The following is a 14,836-nucleotide window of genomic DNA, read 5'->3' as shown; positions in this document are numbered from 1 at the left end:
CACTACCTCGTGCAGCTCTTGCAGCAAGGCCATGAACACAGTGCTACGGTATCAAGATTTTTTTTTTTTTAAATAGCATTTCTGACCAGTATGAAATTTTCATTCATATTCCAATACGTGGCACAAAGACTGAGGATGCTGTAATAAAGTTGAAAACACATTTTTGTCCAATTCCAAAAGCAAAAACTAAAATGAACTCAAGTCTGGGGGAGGCTCTGTACAGCTCCTTCAAGTCTTGAAGACTAAATAAAACATTTTACAGAGATGAAATGACAACTCTAGTAGAAGAACTGGAAACATAATACACCTTGAAAGTCAACACTTGAAAGCACTGCCAAATATCAGCGAAATGACTTACTGTGATTTTGGTAGCTTTGTTCAGAACATTTACCCATTCAACAAGGTCTTGCTGATCATTGGCTTGTAGGAAGTATTTTCTCATCCCTGCATTCATAACTGTTAAAAAAACATTATGAAAATTAAAACCACTGAAATTTAAGAGCAAACTTTACACCGTAAGAACAATTTCAGATAGAAAATCCACTGAGTTAAATATTTTTAGAAAGTCATCTAAAGATGCACGCACACTTGAGAGGCTACCTTCATTCATAAAAGCCAGAACAATACCACCTTAATCCCCTCTTCCTTTTTTATTTTAAGCTCTCCACCTAATCTGCAGCATACAGAGTTCGAGATATTTTTATTACATAGAAATAAACCCTTGAGTTTTAATCAGAATTTTCTCCCAGATTTCTTTTTCTCAGTCTCAACTTCCCTAAGCATCAAGGCTTATAATCAGGGATTTCTGAAGTTTCTCTTCCTAGTCCTCTGAGCACTATATGTTAACCTTTGCAGGAAACACATTAACATGATGACAATCAGAGATTTTTATTCTTAATTTCTGGAAAATCAATATTGATTAGTAAATACATGATGCTCTGGACCAAGCATCTGTAAGATTGCCACAACAAAATAAATTTTAGTTTAGTGACGTAGCAGTGAAAGCACATTTTTATTCTACCTAGCAACACCTAGCAGTCCTTTATCCAAAAAGGACAAACATACTTCCTTTGTGTCAAAATAATCCTGATTAGGTATCTCACAAACCTATTCTGAAATTAGTTTTAAGGTGAATTTTATAAAATCTTCCCAGAACTTTGAAGCATTTGCTGCCCTACCTATAACATAACAGCTCAAGTTGTTGCTAAAAGCAAACACATGCTGTGGATCTGCCCAGTTCAAGCGGAGCTGCCTTCTCCTGGCCTGTGAAACACTGCCCACGGCGAGGTGCACCTCAGCGAGCTGCCTCCAACCCCGCAGGCGTTCTCAGCACCTTCAGCTGAGATAAGGCTGACGGGAAGGCAGCCATAAGGAACAGTTATTCATGAACGGAGCAGCGGCTGATTCCAGGCTGTGTGTGCACTTTTGTGAGTGCAAGTTGCCTGTCATGAAATTCTGGAATTATGCTAAGTTCTAGACAAGTAACTTATAAATATGAAAAATCTAATAAAAAGGGACTTACGAGCAGACAAAGCTTTACCCAAGTTGCAACAAGCTTAAACAGCAATGAACCTAGAAGGTACCCCAAGCAAATTATTTCTTCAGTGCAGCACTAAAGGCTGAAACTTGATGTAAGAGCATTGGCAGGCACGACAGTAGTTTTAGATCAATTAACTGTTTTATGAGCAATACAGATTAAAACAGTTAAATTACTTATCTCCATAGCTGACAGGCATGCCACATCTCTGAAAACACCCATCGCTTTTAATTAGCTTATTATTGCCTCAGAAACTTCAAACATCTGAAAAAGAACCCTCTCACCTACTCCTCGTTAAGCTGATGCATGAAAAAGCCATAAAAACACCTCACAAAGAAGCCAACATTATTAAAGAGGAAACAGTGAACACAAGTTATTTCTGAAAAACACCACCAGCTGCATCTCGTACTAGAATTGCAGAACATCTCTGTTTCAGGTTTCTGAAGAACACAGTTGGCATGCACGCTGCTCACGAGAACTTACCAAAACAGAACTCTGCCTTTGGCCTTAGCTTAGTTGCATCGCTAACCTAGGAGGAAAATTAACATCATAAATATTACTGTGTACACAAAACATGCATCAAACATCACAATTTTCTCTTTTAAATAGCTGAATTTGAGGATGAGCAGCATCAGGTAGCTCGTTAAGTGTAATGATATATAAAGAAAAACACTATAAAATTCAGTTCAAGATGCACATCCTATGTTAAGGAGGCAGCTTAGGCCATATGCTCCTGTTCCTTAAGTTTAAGGATTCATTACCTTCCTAATTAAGGGAAAAATCTCAGACAAAACATTGAAAATCTGTAAACATAACGCTTCTGCTTTCATTTTGAACTTCCATCTCTCAACCGAACTAAAAATTCAAGGACATTTTAGTACTCTCAAGGGCACCACTTATATTTTGGCTCCTTACCATAGTAATAGCAACTTTTCTTCAGAGACTCTCTAAACCACTGGGAAGGAGGGGAAAAGGAGAGAGGGACTGCTATTTTCACATTACAGAGCACCTCTAGTGAGGGGGGAAGAGAAGGCCAAGCAGTCTCTTGCTTCAAAATCGTTCCTTGGCTAGAAACCAAGGACACATAACTAGAAGAAGTATGCAAAGTTAGACACGTGGAAGAGGACTCATGAGTAGCCTTTGTCATACTATTCAATGTGGCACAGGGCTGGGCATGAAGATATTGTCTAGCAATGCCAGTTACAGCAGTCCTGACTCATCCTGCAGCTGGATGTGTTTTATTCAATGGCCCAAATGCCAGCACAACCACGCTGTCACAGTTTGGTGGAGCCTTGGCACACTGAGCTGCTTGCCTAGGTGCCCAAGGGCACATAGGTGCCCTTGTACCACCCTTGTGTCCATTAGAAGTGAGATACAAGATTTCACGTTTCTTAAGATGACAAATGTGAGGTTTTGGTCAAATTAAGTAGTGTGAGAAAGAAATGAGGAAGGACATGAGCACATCAGGCATTTCTGTACTCGTGATACAACCAGCATCGCTGATAGCTTTACAAGAATGAAAAATACAGGATGGAAGATGGGGAGATAAAGTATGAGAACAAGAGAGCTGACACAAAGAAAAGGTACAAAAAAAAGGTGATAGAAGCAGAAGGTCAATCGTTTTTCTCTACTTATTTATCAATGCAGAATCTGCTGCAAGTTTAACCACAGAGACTTAGTTCTCCATTTTCCTTTACAAGTATTTGGAACTGAATGTACAGAGAGTATAAAGAACTAAGTATTTTAATAGTGCAGAGAAATTTATAGAAAAGTCATTTGCAAACTATCACTCCCAACGACTTACATAAATGCCCTATCTTTTCTCCAAGACTAATTGGAATTCAAATGCTCGTAAAGAACTGAAACACACCGATCAGAAACATTAATTCTATGCAGTAGGCAGCTGCCCTTTCAACTCAGAAAACAAACCCATACAACACAGTTAAGTTGTCTGCTTTGATTTTAACCTGGTACTACTCGAGCATTTGTAACACTTCACTAAAATTCAGGACTGGCACACAAGCAAAAAAGCTTGCCATGCCCTACATAAGAAGAATTCAAAATTGTCCAAAGTTGAGGCATTTATAAGCATCTCTTGGTAGTTACCACCAACATTTAGCAATCAGTGCCTTATGTATCTTACCTTTGAAATATAGGTAAGTTTAATAACTCCAACAGGTGGAGATCCAGAGGGAAGATTCTGAAACAAATCAGTGTTACAAGGTGAAGCTGAGTTATTCTCATTCACATTCAGTGTTTATGCACAAAAAACAAATTCAATTTGACAAACAAAAACAAAGCCCTGCAAGTTTTTATAGACAATACACAATGCATGCTTGCAACAGGATCTAAACTCCTTGTTTATTATACGCACATCTGTTAATCAACTAAAAACAGAACGACTGCTAGAAACAATACAAGTAGTAATTGTTTCAGAGGTTTATGTATTTTACTAGAGGAAAAAGGATTCCTGCAGGTCTGCATCCAGGAAATCCGGAAAGAATACTTTTTCCTCAACAGATGTTGGCGTCTTATGTGTTTTGACTTGGGCAGGCGGAAGGGACACGAAGTGACACTCAACTATGTCACACACTTCAAAGACCGCCTCACGTATTTTCAAAAACATTAACAACAGACTCTGATTTTTTAATATTAAAGCTACTGGCCAGAAAGCAAGGACACTTTCTATACAACTAGAAGAACTATGCAAAGTTAAACAAGGTAAAATGTAAAGATCACCATACTTCCTAAAGTTGCAGGCAAGTCTATGTATATTTACAATCCAAATAGGACTCCTCTGTTGTTTTTCCATCACAATGCTGACTTAACAGCACTGATTCTTTGAGCAGCTGAACTGATTTTCACAGATACAAATAGAGCAGCTCTACCAGGAACAAAAAGCCCGCTGAATTTCTGCACACACCATAGACTCGTCCTATATCAAGGGCTGCACCGCTTTAAGGATTAAGAAAGGCCTCCACAAAGTGGCTCTAACTGCAATTTCTGCAGCAGATCAAGCTTTTAACCACATCCTAGATATATGTCACAGAAGAAACTGAAAAAAGGAATTGCCTTCTTTTAACTCATCGTGATAAAACATTTGAAATATCTCCTTATTTCCAGAAGTTATTTTTTTTTTCTCCTCAATAAGAGCTTCCGAATGATTTGGTCACATGTCACATTCATTAAGCCGCAATCTTATTTTCTTTTCCACTTGTTTCTCTGAACACTGGGCTTCTGTTGCCTTTTAACTCGTTCTTCCTGACAGAATGGTGTCCAAATATTCTTCTGGCAGACTGCTGTCAGCTGACCTAGATCCTTTGCTGTCACTGCTTCAGTACCCAAACCCTAAAGGATTATCTGCTCTCCCCTACGCTACAAAACACCGATGTGCACACATTGTGAAAACAACTTTTAGATGAAGGATGCTCTCAGCCATGATGGATAAAAGCTTTCCTCCTTCATATAGCATTCACACTGCAACACAATTGCAAGCAGCATTAGAATTTGCTTTTCAGTGACTGATTCTGTGGAGGTAAAGTAACAAAGAGCTAACTGACCCAAGCACTGCAAGGAACACTGCACAACTCCCAAACGGGCATAGAGGTGAAATAAAAGACCTGCACAGTGAAACTAGTGCATGATTTGGCTCACCTGGTTACACAGTACAGTACTACCTAGTGCCTGCGAGAACCTGCAATGCACATTCAAGACATTTGAGAGAAAAAAATGTAGTATATCATGCTAGAAAACTAGTCACTGATTCAAGTGTGGTATCAAACTCCAGTTCCCATCTGATCCCCAAGTCTCCCGTCAATACTGAGATTCCCATACACTGGCAACTCGCTGATATTCACGTTAGTTTTTATGTTTTACTGTAAACTGCAATTAGTAGTGCTTTAAGCAGAATATGAATCCTGTTTTCTTTAAAAGGCTGCACACACTAACACTGATTTACATGATTTCACTTTTTTTTTTTTTTTTTAAACGTTTCCAGGTCCATAAAACTAATACTAAACCCCCCTCTTCAGATTTTTAACAAATTTACTGAAGGAAAAAAAGTTGAAATGGCCAGAGGCCAAACAACTGTTGCCAAGAACATCTCACCTGTGGGTTATCCATGTACCACACCAGGCTGTCTTCTCTCGTGTCCAGGATGAAGTACCGCCGCAGAAATTTCCCGCTATTCTCATTTTCTTCAATATCTAGGAAACCACAGATGCGATTCTGACGATCCACATAAGGCATTTCTGACCCTGAACATCACACTGCAGGACAAAAAAGCATACAAGTTACATGAGGTTCCTCATTACGGAGCTTACAACTGCCCTGTGCCCACCCACTATTTTTTGAGCACTTTCTGCTAGCAGCTTAAAGAAGTTTCTGCGGAAGAGTAAGTGAAGTGTGGCTGTTTCCTCCCAAAACCAGCACTGGATTTTTAGACGGGTCATTCTTACTTCCTTCAAATACGCACTCAGGCTATCTAAGCAGTAAACAAAAGAGCACTAAGACTCGTTTTTACAAAAATCACTGAAGAATAATTGCAGATTCCCCTTCACAATTTGCACAAAGCTGAGATAACGTTAGGTTTACACTTCCTCCTTTGACATTGCCTTTCATGGTCAAGAAAGGATCTTTGTCAGCAGCTCTCCTGTCCAAAACGGTTTTTCACATTTGCTTAAGTAAGTTCAAGAAAAGGGCTTTTTAAAAACACTGTTCACATTTCTCTTTTCTCCTACAGAAGAAGCTTCATGGTTAGCAATGGGATAAACAGACAATTTTTCATCCTTACACATGCAGTGAAAATGACCCTTTGCATGCAGCAAAGACACGAACACATTTGCTAGTCCAAAAGTAAATTCTCAATATCCACGTGGGGCTAACTTATTCCCATTTTGCCTGCTTCTCCTTTTACAGCTCCATTTTTTCTTCCCCCTTTGCTTTTTTACCTTAAGAGCCAGCTCTAAGGCCAGAAGTAAATTCCCATACTAATACAGAAAAGCCAAAAAGTCACCATTTAAATAGTAAAATCGGGCTGATGCCAATCTTTACTAGAGCAGGACTATAACAACTCAGTTGCCTTTACATTTTGCTAAAAATAAATGCCCCACACCCAAAAATATTAACTCAAGACATAAAAGGTGTAAGCACTTCAGACCCTTTCCATAAAATCTTTCAGCTTCCTCGGTGGAACATGGAAGTTTAATATTTATTGAAATTTACTTTTATTATTTCCTTAATTTTATTCAAATAGTTGCATGCACTCATAACGAGGCAGACACTCGATAACTATCTGCACATGGCTACTGAGATACCACAGCAGGACACGACACACTGTTACACACACTGTGCAGCGCTCATTTTTGGCAGATAGACACTTTATGTACTTCTTTCTGGGCATCAGATATACAAGCATGTAGAGATCTGCTTGCACTTACTTGCCCGTGCTTTGTAGCACCAGCTAGAATTTGACTACGATTCAAATTGTGCTGCAGGAATTTGAGAAATCATTTGGGGTTGTCACGATTCCAGCACACGACTGCAACAATTTCTGTTAACCACTTCTAAGCCCACTAACCAGCAAAAACCTACAGAGCCCACAGCTTCAGGGTGATGCCAGGCTGCTAAAAACCGTGTGTGTGTCCGAATGCAACAGTTTAATTTTAAAGTCTCATGCATTTTTGTGTAAAATGAAGTCAGCACACTTGTAGGAGATGTGAGACATTTTCTACACAGGGAAATGAAATGGGAATGAGCCTCCCACTGAGCCCTGACCGATTTGTTCTTCCCACCTGCAAAAGGTAAAGGAGGCTCCACATTTAAGGTACGTGATGATGGTTCACAACTTCAAAGGCCCGGGTTTGATCTTTCAGAAAGTAAGAAGATTTACTGAGGTGATTAAGTTCTCCTGGTGTGCGCTCACAATTTCAGTATCACAGACCTACAATGTGCTCTGTAAGCGAGCTCTGCTCATAACTAACAAACCCAAACACTCGAGCACTCTCAAGACACCTTCAAATCATCATTTCCCAGCGTTGTCCTAAATCGTCCTCAATGTGGAACACTTCAGGGACTCAATTTCAGCTTGCTCTGGAGTGTTTCTGAAGCCCAGAAGAGCCCCGTGCCTATAAAAAGCAGCTTCTGGTGGCTGGTTTCCTGTTTGAGCAGGCTGATGCTGCCTCCTCCGCAGATGTGAAGAAAACGAAACAAGGAAAACTTGTTTCTGAGACAAGACACAAATCGATTAAAAACCGCCGAATAAAACCAACCGAGTTTGCAAAGCCCCTCTCCCCCGGGGGAGGATCCGTGTTTGAGAAAAGCTTTAAGGAAAAGCGAGCGCAGTGTTCAAAACGCTTCTCCGTGAGCACAGGGGCAGCTGAACTGCACTGCTTGGTTTGTTCCTGGGCGAAACACAAACAGCAGCAGCTCTCTTATTCATTAAGAAATCAATTTCCACAGGGGGGAATAAATCCATACAGATTTTCTGTCTCAAAGTGCTAACAGCTGATTTCTCGTCCACAACATATTATTTCTATTCCTTTATCCTCTGATGAAAATACAGGATAAGTATACGAATGCAACGTAACCGATACCATTTACCCTGTGTGAAATTATCATTTCAGGGACTAGAAAACTCAAGCTTCCAAGTCTTGGTACGTTTCACAGCTCGTGGTTATGTGCACACCGTTATTTTCTGCAGCACGGAGCAGCGTAAGAGTTTTCTTTGCCAGCTTTTACAACCTAAGCCTATAAAAAGGCTGAGAGAAAAAAGCTGAAGGGATCAGCCCTGTAGCAGATCGCATACAACCTCATTTTATCCTGCCTTCCCTCCCTGGAGCGGGAGGCAACTTGGGGCTGCTTCACAAAAAATCCCTGTGGCCCTAAGCTCCTCGCTCCGAGGGCCGCGTTACAACCCAAACAGGACGTCTCGCTTATTTTTGTAGCCTTACATCCCTTTTTCCAGCAGCAGAGCATTAATTTCAGGAGGTGCATGCCCCGGCCCAACTTCTGTCGGATTTCCCCTCTCACCACTCTTTTCCTCTGTGTACCAACATTCCTCGGGATTTATATCACAGCCGAAGGCTGCCTGGCCTCCTGGGCACCACACCACCAGCCAGCGGCCACCTCACCTCCTCGCAGCCCGCAGCTGTAAAGGCACAGCGGCACGACGAGGAGCTGCCGAGGCACGAGGCATCTCGGTTCTCCATTTATAACCGCCTGTTTCAGCTCTCCTACGCTCATTTCGATGTTTAGTGCCATGCCAACACCTGCTCTGGAGTTTACCTCTGTCACCGAGCGGTGGCTTCCTCCAAACTCCAAGTACAAAGTCCGTACGAGGCTGTGAAAGCGGTGTGCAAGGTAGCTTCTCCATAGCTCCATCTCTTCTTTTATAGCTGGTGCTTAATTTACACAACAGGCACAAAAAAACAGAGCTGCTGGCTCACTGCAGGCAGGGGAACTCAGTATGAATGAAGGGAACACGCAACAGGCTTTGTGCTACCCATATGAACGTTGGGCTGAGAAATAAAGCAAGACAGGCACTGATCCTTAATGCCTTTTAGGTTTATTCTACATGTATTTTCCCTGAAATTTATGTGTTTATATATATATATATCAATATATATATTACTGTTTATTTAACTTAGACAAACACTTAAACTTCCTGCTCTGCTAGCATTTGGAAATTCGATCCAAAGTTCAAACCACCATAGAAGACTTTTAGGTTATTGCACCGGGCCGGGCTGAAGTTAAGACAACTGAGAGAAATCCACGACTGCTTACTCACCTCTACGACACGATGAGCAACATCCATAAAAGCAGGTTGATAAACACAACACCATGCCCTGAGTCATGCCCACAGCTCCTCCCCACGGCTCAGGCTGGCAGAGGGAAGGCAGTGGCACCCCCAGCCCCTCGAGGGGCTGCTTTTCCCCAAGGCCTTGGGGACAGCTCGGTCACTGGGTGCTCTCAGCAGTTACTGAGAGCCTCCTGCTGTAATCCAGCAGCTCTCGGGTTGGTTTTATTTGTTCCTGGCCATTTCCTGGCTTCCCAAGGGGAAAGGATGAGCTCAGACTGTCCTGCGTACACCCTGAAAGGCACAGCAATGAAAGCTCTCCTACAGCGCAATAAAGGGGGGAATCCTGGGACAACCAGAGGCTCTTCTGAGCCGAAAACAAATCATATTAATCTTCAGTACAGTTGTTCAAACTTCTTTATTTTCAGCCCCTTGGACAGCTTTCCAGTAGGAGCACAGAGCACTGTGTAGATAAGTCCAGAGACAACTTCTCGCTCATCTTCCCCAGACTCCTTAAATCCCCAATTTTCTTAAGCAACCAAAACACGACAGGAAAAAAAAAGCAAACCCAGGAGCTGCAGGGATGACCTGGGCGCTACTCCAGGGATAATTTAGGCCTGGCTGTTTCCCCAAGATGCTTCACCGTCCCATTTCTCTCCCAGAGGGCACGGCAGCCGTGGAGCTCAGCAGATGACACGACCGACACGCAGCCATCAGCAGCGTGCTGCAGGTGAGAGCTGGAAGCTGCCAGGATATGCTGACCCCTAAATTTAGATTTCTTCTCTAATGCGGTTTAAAAAAAAAAAAAGCAGCTGCAAAGGGCAGTATTTGCTTGCAAGGAAGTTCTTAAACATGAGGCTAGTCTTCAAAATATAAAATTAAAAAAAAAAAAAGAGTGCCAGCAGGCTGTGTTATCCCCAACCATGCTAGGAGGCACGTCAAGCAGCACGGCCCTCCCCCAGCACCTATCCCTGGGTGGGGATTCACGTTTTGGGACACCCCCAAAGCGCAGCAGCCTCATCTCCCACTTGTGTAGCTGCACTGACCGCAGCTGTACTCCGTGCAGCCAGCCAGAGATGCGGCCACACACCCAGCTCTTCACCTGCAGCTACACGGCAGTAACATCACCTCTGTCTTGGTGAAGCCCTCGGGGTGTTCTCAGGAAAACGTCCTGATGTTCCTCGACTCCGCCGTCCGCGATTCCCAAGGGTGCTGTACAAGTTGCACGGTGAGCCATGATGCTGCCTCCAAAATTCCTGCGGGAGTTTCTACAAGTGAGGTTTCAGGCTCTTCATTTAACCCCTTGCCTCCGTTTTGAGGTTTTTGTATCCCAAAACCCTGGCTGTGGTGTTGCAGAAAAAAAAAAACAAAAGGGAAGGCAGAGCAGAGGATGCAGAACTCCTGCCCACTGCTGACCTCTCGAGAGCCAGAAGAAAACCCCAGCAGCTCACCTAGCAGCCCTGACCTCTACAAGCGTTTTGAGAGGAAGCATCCCATGGTACGAGGCCACAAGATGCACTCTCAAAGTGCATCTGTACTTCAGGGGCGAAGATTAATCTAGAAAGCAATAAAATAAAATCAGTCAAAAGAATCCAAGCACAAGCGCAAGGCTCTCAGAGAGCCAGGAGCAGGTTTTATCACTTCATATTGACACGAGGCAATACGGAGTTACTCAAAGCGAGATGCAACCAGAGAGAAGTAGAACAGGAAAAGAAAATAGAGCTGTGCTAGCTTCAGTGCGGTGTACTGAAGGCTCTGAGGAGTAGAAGCCGGAGGGAAACTGCGGAGTTTTGTAATATTAAGAGATCACCTCTTACACACAGACCCGAAGGCAGGTTTCAGATTTAAATGCAAGCACATCACTCAGCCTAGCGCCATCGAGCTCCACGTGTGAAACACCACAGCCAGCTCCTGAGACGCTCTGCTTCTACGTGGACACAGGATTAAAGCAGCACTGGCAATTTTTGACTACAAAAGGATCACAACGAGGCACGTACGCCTATTTTTAACACTTGCAGCCAACTGCAAAGCCTAACAAGAACTGTGCAAACACCTGATGCTTCGGTTCATTTCAGGTATCACATAATGAAAGGAACACCACGGATGAATATTGGGGTTCATTGTTCTTAAAATGCAAGAGGATTTAATGGAACCAAAACATGTAAGCAAGTAACTATCAAATCAAACCCGATTTATAGATAATTTCACTGCAAAATCAAAACGCAACGGTTCATCCACATTAAAACTTTTGAGATGAAAAATTGTTGCCATTGAGATTTCACCTGGTTTATTTTAATGTTCTGGGGCTCTACCACACTTGGCAAGGCACTGCGGGGGCAGCACCCTGCCCTCCAAAGGCTGGGGACTCCCCCAGCACCTTGCTTACCAAATCACGCCAGTGCTGCAGCAGTTGGGACTAATCTCCAGCATCTTCAGCACGAGCAAGTTCAGCGAGAGCTCTTCAGTTAGAGCCAGGCTTTGTCTGCCTCCTGCAAGCCAGCCAACGCTCATTTACAGGAGACATGCCAGATCCTGTTTACCATGGAAGCTTAATTTTCTCTTCTGACCATCAAATGGCAAAGTTTTCAGGTCACTGCCTTCCTTTTCTTTCTTTTTGAATACTTCTTAAATTAGAGAAAAGAAAACCTCGCTCTCAGTAAGAGTCTCCTCTGTCACGAAGAGAAGCCCCATAAAATAAAAGCTGCTCTGCTATGACCGTGCAGCAAAACCCTTCATGTGAAGCACAAACCTTGCTGTAACTTATCCCACACTGTTCTTTTCGAGCATCCTTCCAGCCGTGAGCCTCTAGAGCTGCCCTCACGCCAGGCACAGCCCGTGCCTGCTCGCTGAATTCCCTCCTCACCTTCTGCACGTGCAAAAAGAGGCGAATGCTGGCCTGCTGCACCTTGTCCTGCAGTGACACCGGTGTTTCCCACAGCAGCACGTACAGTGCCTGCGCAGGAGGACAACTCTCCGCCCCCAGAGCGATCCCAATAGCAGCAGGAAGCCACCGGGCTCCTGGCACCTTGCAGGATTGCCCCGTGACCTGCGCGGGGCGAGACGGAAACACTCCAAAGCAGCCCAAATCCCAGGTATGTGCAACGACACGCCTGGAAATCCCGGCCTCACTGCGAGCAGGCGGCTTTTCAGCTTCCCCCAAGAAGGGAACAAACGGATTTCACCAAGAAATCCTGCTCCTCCACCCCCCGAAAAAGAAAAAAAAGAGCACCAACACGAACTGGGAAGGCGGTATAAATAAAAGAGCTACAGCACTTACAGTGAGCTTCATGCAGCCCCAGCCTGAAGTTGTGAAGGGCAGGAACACGTCTGAAGCAAGAGACAAGAAGCTAAAGAAACAGATTTGCCAGATGAATGATTAGCGCAGCCTAAATTCTCATCTGTTATCAAAATCCTCCCTGAAGAGTTAACCAATACGTTACCAGCCCCCTTTGAAGCGCAGCGTGGAGAGGACTGCTGGCTGCCAGCAAGGCTGCCATGTAACTGTTCTAGCACTTAACAGAGGAGCTCTTAATGAAGGCACCGGTCTGAACACGTTCAAACATCTCCTTGGACACGGCATGCAAATGCGATGGGGACCAAAGCACCCCCAGCGAGCGTACGCAAAATAATGACACGTTCAGGTAATGAATTTATCATAGCTCTGGCCGTACAGGGGCCGCTCCTGGGGGCGTAGGCTCTCAGCAAGGAGAGCTCACATTTGCAGAGCTCGGTTAAGTGACGTCTCATCTGCACTTTCAGTTTGCAACAGCGAGCAGACCGTGTAATATTTCCACGTGAGGAATTGTAAATCCCAAATGCTCTTAGCTCCATCAAGTCACCAGACAGCGGGAGTGGCTGCAGATTATCCCCCACCCCGGGCAGGGAGGGGTACAGACGCCGATCCTCTCTCATTCCCTTTCACCTGCAAGGCAATAAATCAAACCCAGCTTCGGGCACTCTGCCCACCGTGCCAGCAGGAGCTAATAAACCACGCCGGTAGCTGAAATGTTCGGAGGCAATGCCTGCCTAGAATAAAAACCATTTCCCAACGAGACGAGCAGGGAAGCTTTGCCAGGAAGATTTGCAGGATCACACCAGCAAAGCTTTGCCTGGTTCATTCAGGTTTTTAAGCACTGGTGCCCAGCACATCCCCGCAGCACCCAGCACCACTCTGCAGTGTTGGTGAGAGCAGGGGGCAGAGGAGCAGCCTGGCCCAGGCCACACAGGCAGCTGCTGGCAAGGCGCTGAGCTGAACCTGTTCCCCAAGTCCCGCAGCAGCAGCCTCAGCACCGAAGCGCCTTTCTTCTCCATGAAACACCTGAAACTATTCAGATTTTTCGAGGCGAAGGCATATGTTCAAACCTGAAAGCTGTTTAAACTGGTGAGCGCCGCGAACGTCTACCAGACCTGCAACTCCCTGCCTGTGCAGATAACATCTCTCGGCGTTAAGTGGCTCATACAGTTCTGCACCAGAAAGCTTAATAAGTTCCTTCTCCAAGATTAAAGAAACACCTACACATTCTAGATGCTTCGCTGAGTCCCTGGAGGGAGAAAAGGCTGCTTAGTGCTGAGACAATGCACCAAGCTTCCTTCCTTACCAGCAACAAAACCCTGCTGCTGTACCTAGCACCAACAGGAAGGTGTTATTTATAAAATAGAGCCAGACGCGAGTATCAGAGTGTTTCGGGGTTAGGCCACTGCATGGAACAAGCTGACCTCTGACCTACAGCTTCACAAAGCCCTCATTTCAGAGCAGTACGCTTTTTTTTTTTTTTTTTTTTTAATAGCCCAGCCATCTCTTTCCACCCAACTCATTTCGGTCATTTTATGCAGTAACACAGAACTTCAAAACCTGAACTTGAACTTCTTTTTCCAACCTCTTCAGCACGCATTTCTTTATTATCACTTTTTAAAGCAGCTACGTTACCTTCACAAAAGGCAAGCTCACTGGAATCTTGATACTTAGGTTCCTTATTTTCTAAAGTACTGAGAGCAGCATTTATGGCCACATTTTGCTGCATTTCAGTTCAAAACGAGAAAACCACACACGTGCTTCTTGCTTTCTAGTGATATCTGCATTACTTACTCCATTTTGTAAAACTGTTTTCTGCCAAATCTGGTTACCTGAACTCACCTGCGTTGGCACTGAAGCAAGTTACTGCCCTCTACTTCCATGCAACTGTACAACTGCACAAACGTTTCCTTGCCTCAAAGTCCCGGCGAGCATTTTCTGAGGGTGTTTCCTATTGCTCCTAAACATCAGGAACAACATGAATTACCAGAAAGATGCGCTCCCCTGCATCACAAGCTTCTGTTCAGATAAATGCTGCCATACAGCCGGGCACAAAGTGCACAGCACCACACACACGCAAGGGAACTTCACACTTTTAGCCCATTCTCACTTTCCCGTGCTTCTGGTTTGCTGCATTTCGAAGCGACTGCACGCGGTATGACAGGTGTCAGCTCGAGTACCCAGAACCGTTTAGCAATAAGGACACTGATGG

The 14,836-nt window shown here is 44.1% G+C and overlaps 1 protein-coding gene across 7 annotated transcripts in view; it reads right to left on the bottom strand.

The window, feature by feature from the left end:
• Nucleotides 1-14,836, bottom strand: part of PLEKHA1 (pleckstrin homology domain containing A1) — a 28,771-nt gene that overhangs the window by 12,037 nt on the left and 1,898 nt on the right. For 6 of the 7 annotated variants that reach the window (XR_014695272.1, XM_084526837.1, XM_084526832.1 and 3 more), the window contains exons 2-5: nt 5,645-5,805; nt 3,681-3,737; nt 2,021-2,066; nt 359-456 (exon numbers count right to left, since the gene is read on the bottom strand). Coding sequence is in view for 6 of the 7 variants with exons in the window: in XM_084526837.1 (XP_084382963.1) it covers nt 359-456; nt 2,021-2,066; nt 3,681-3,737; nt 5,645-5,785 (342 nt within the window). In the remaining variant the exon portion in view is untranslated. Of the gene's footprint in view, nt 1-358; nt 457-2,020; nt 2,067-3,680; nt 3,738-5,644; nt 5,806-9,323; nt 9,525-14,836 lie in introns of those variants that run through there. The other variant, XM_084526833.1, reaches the window with a different exon arrangement.

Source organism: Aythya ferina (genome assembly GCF_964211825.1).
Source record: "Aythya ferina genome assembly, chromosome: 7".
Classification (NCBI taxonomy): Eukaryota; Metazoa; Chordata; class Aves; order Anseriformes; family Anatidae; genus Aythya; species Aythya ferina.
This window is presented reverse-complemented; position numbering and strand designations above follow the sequence as displayed.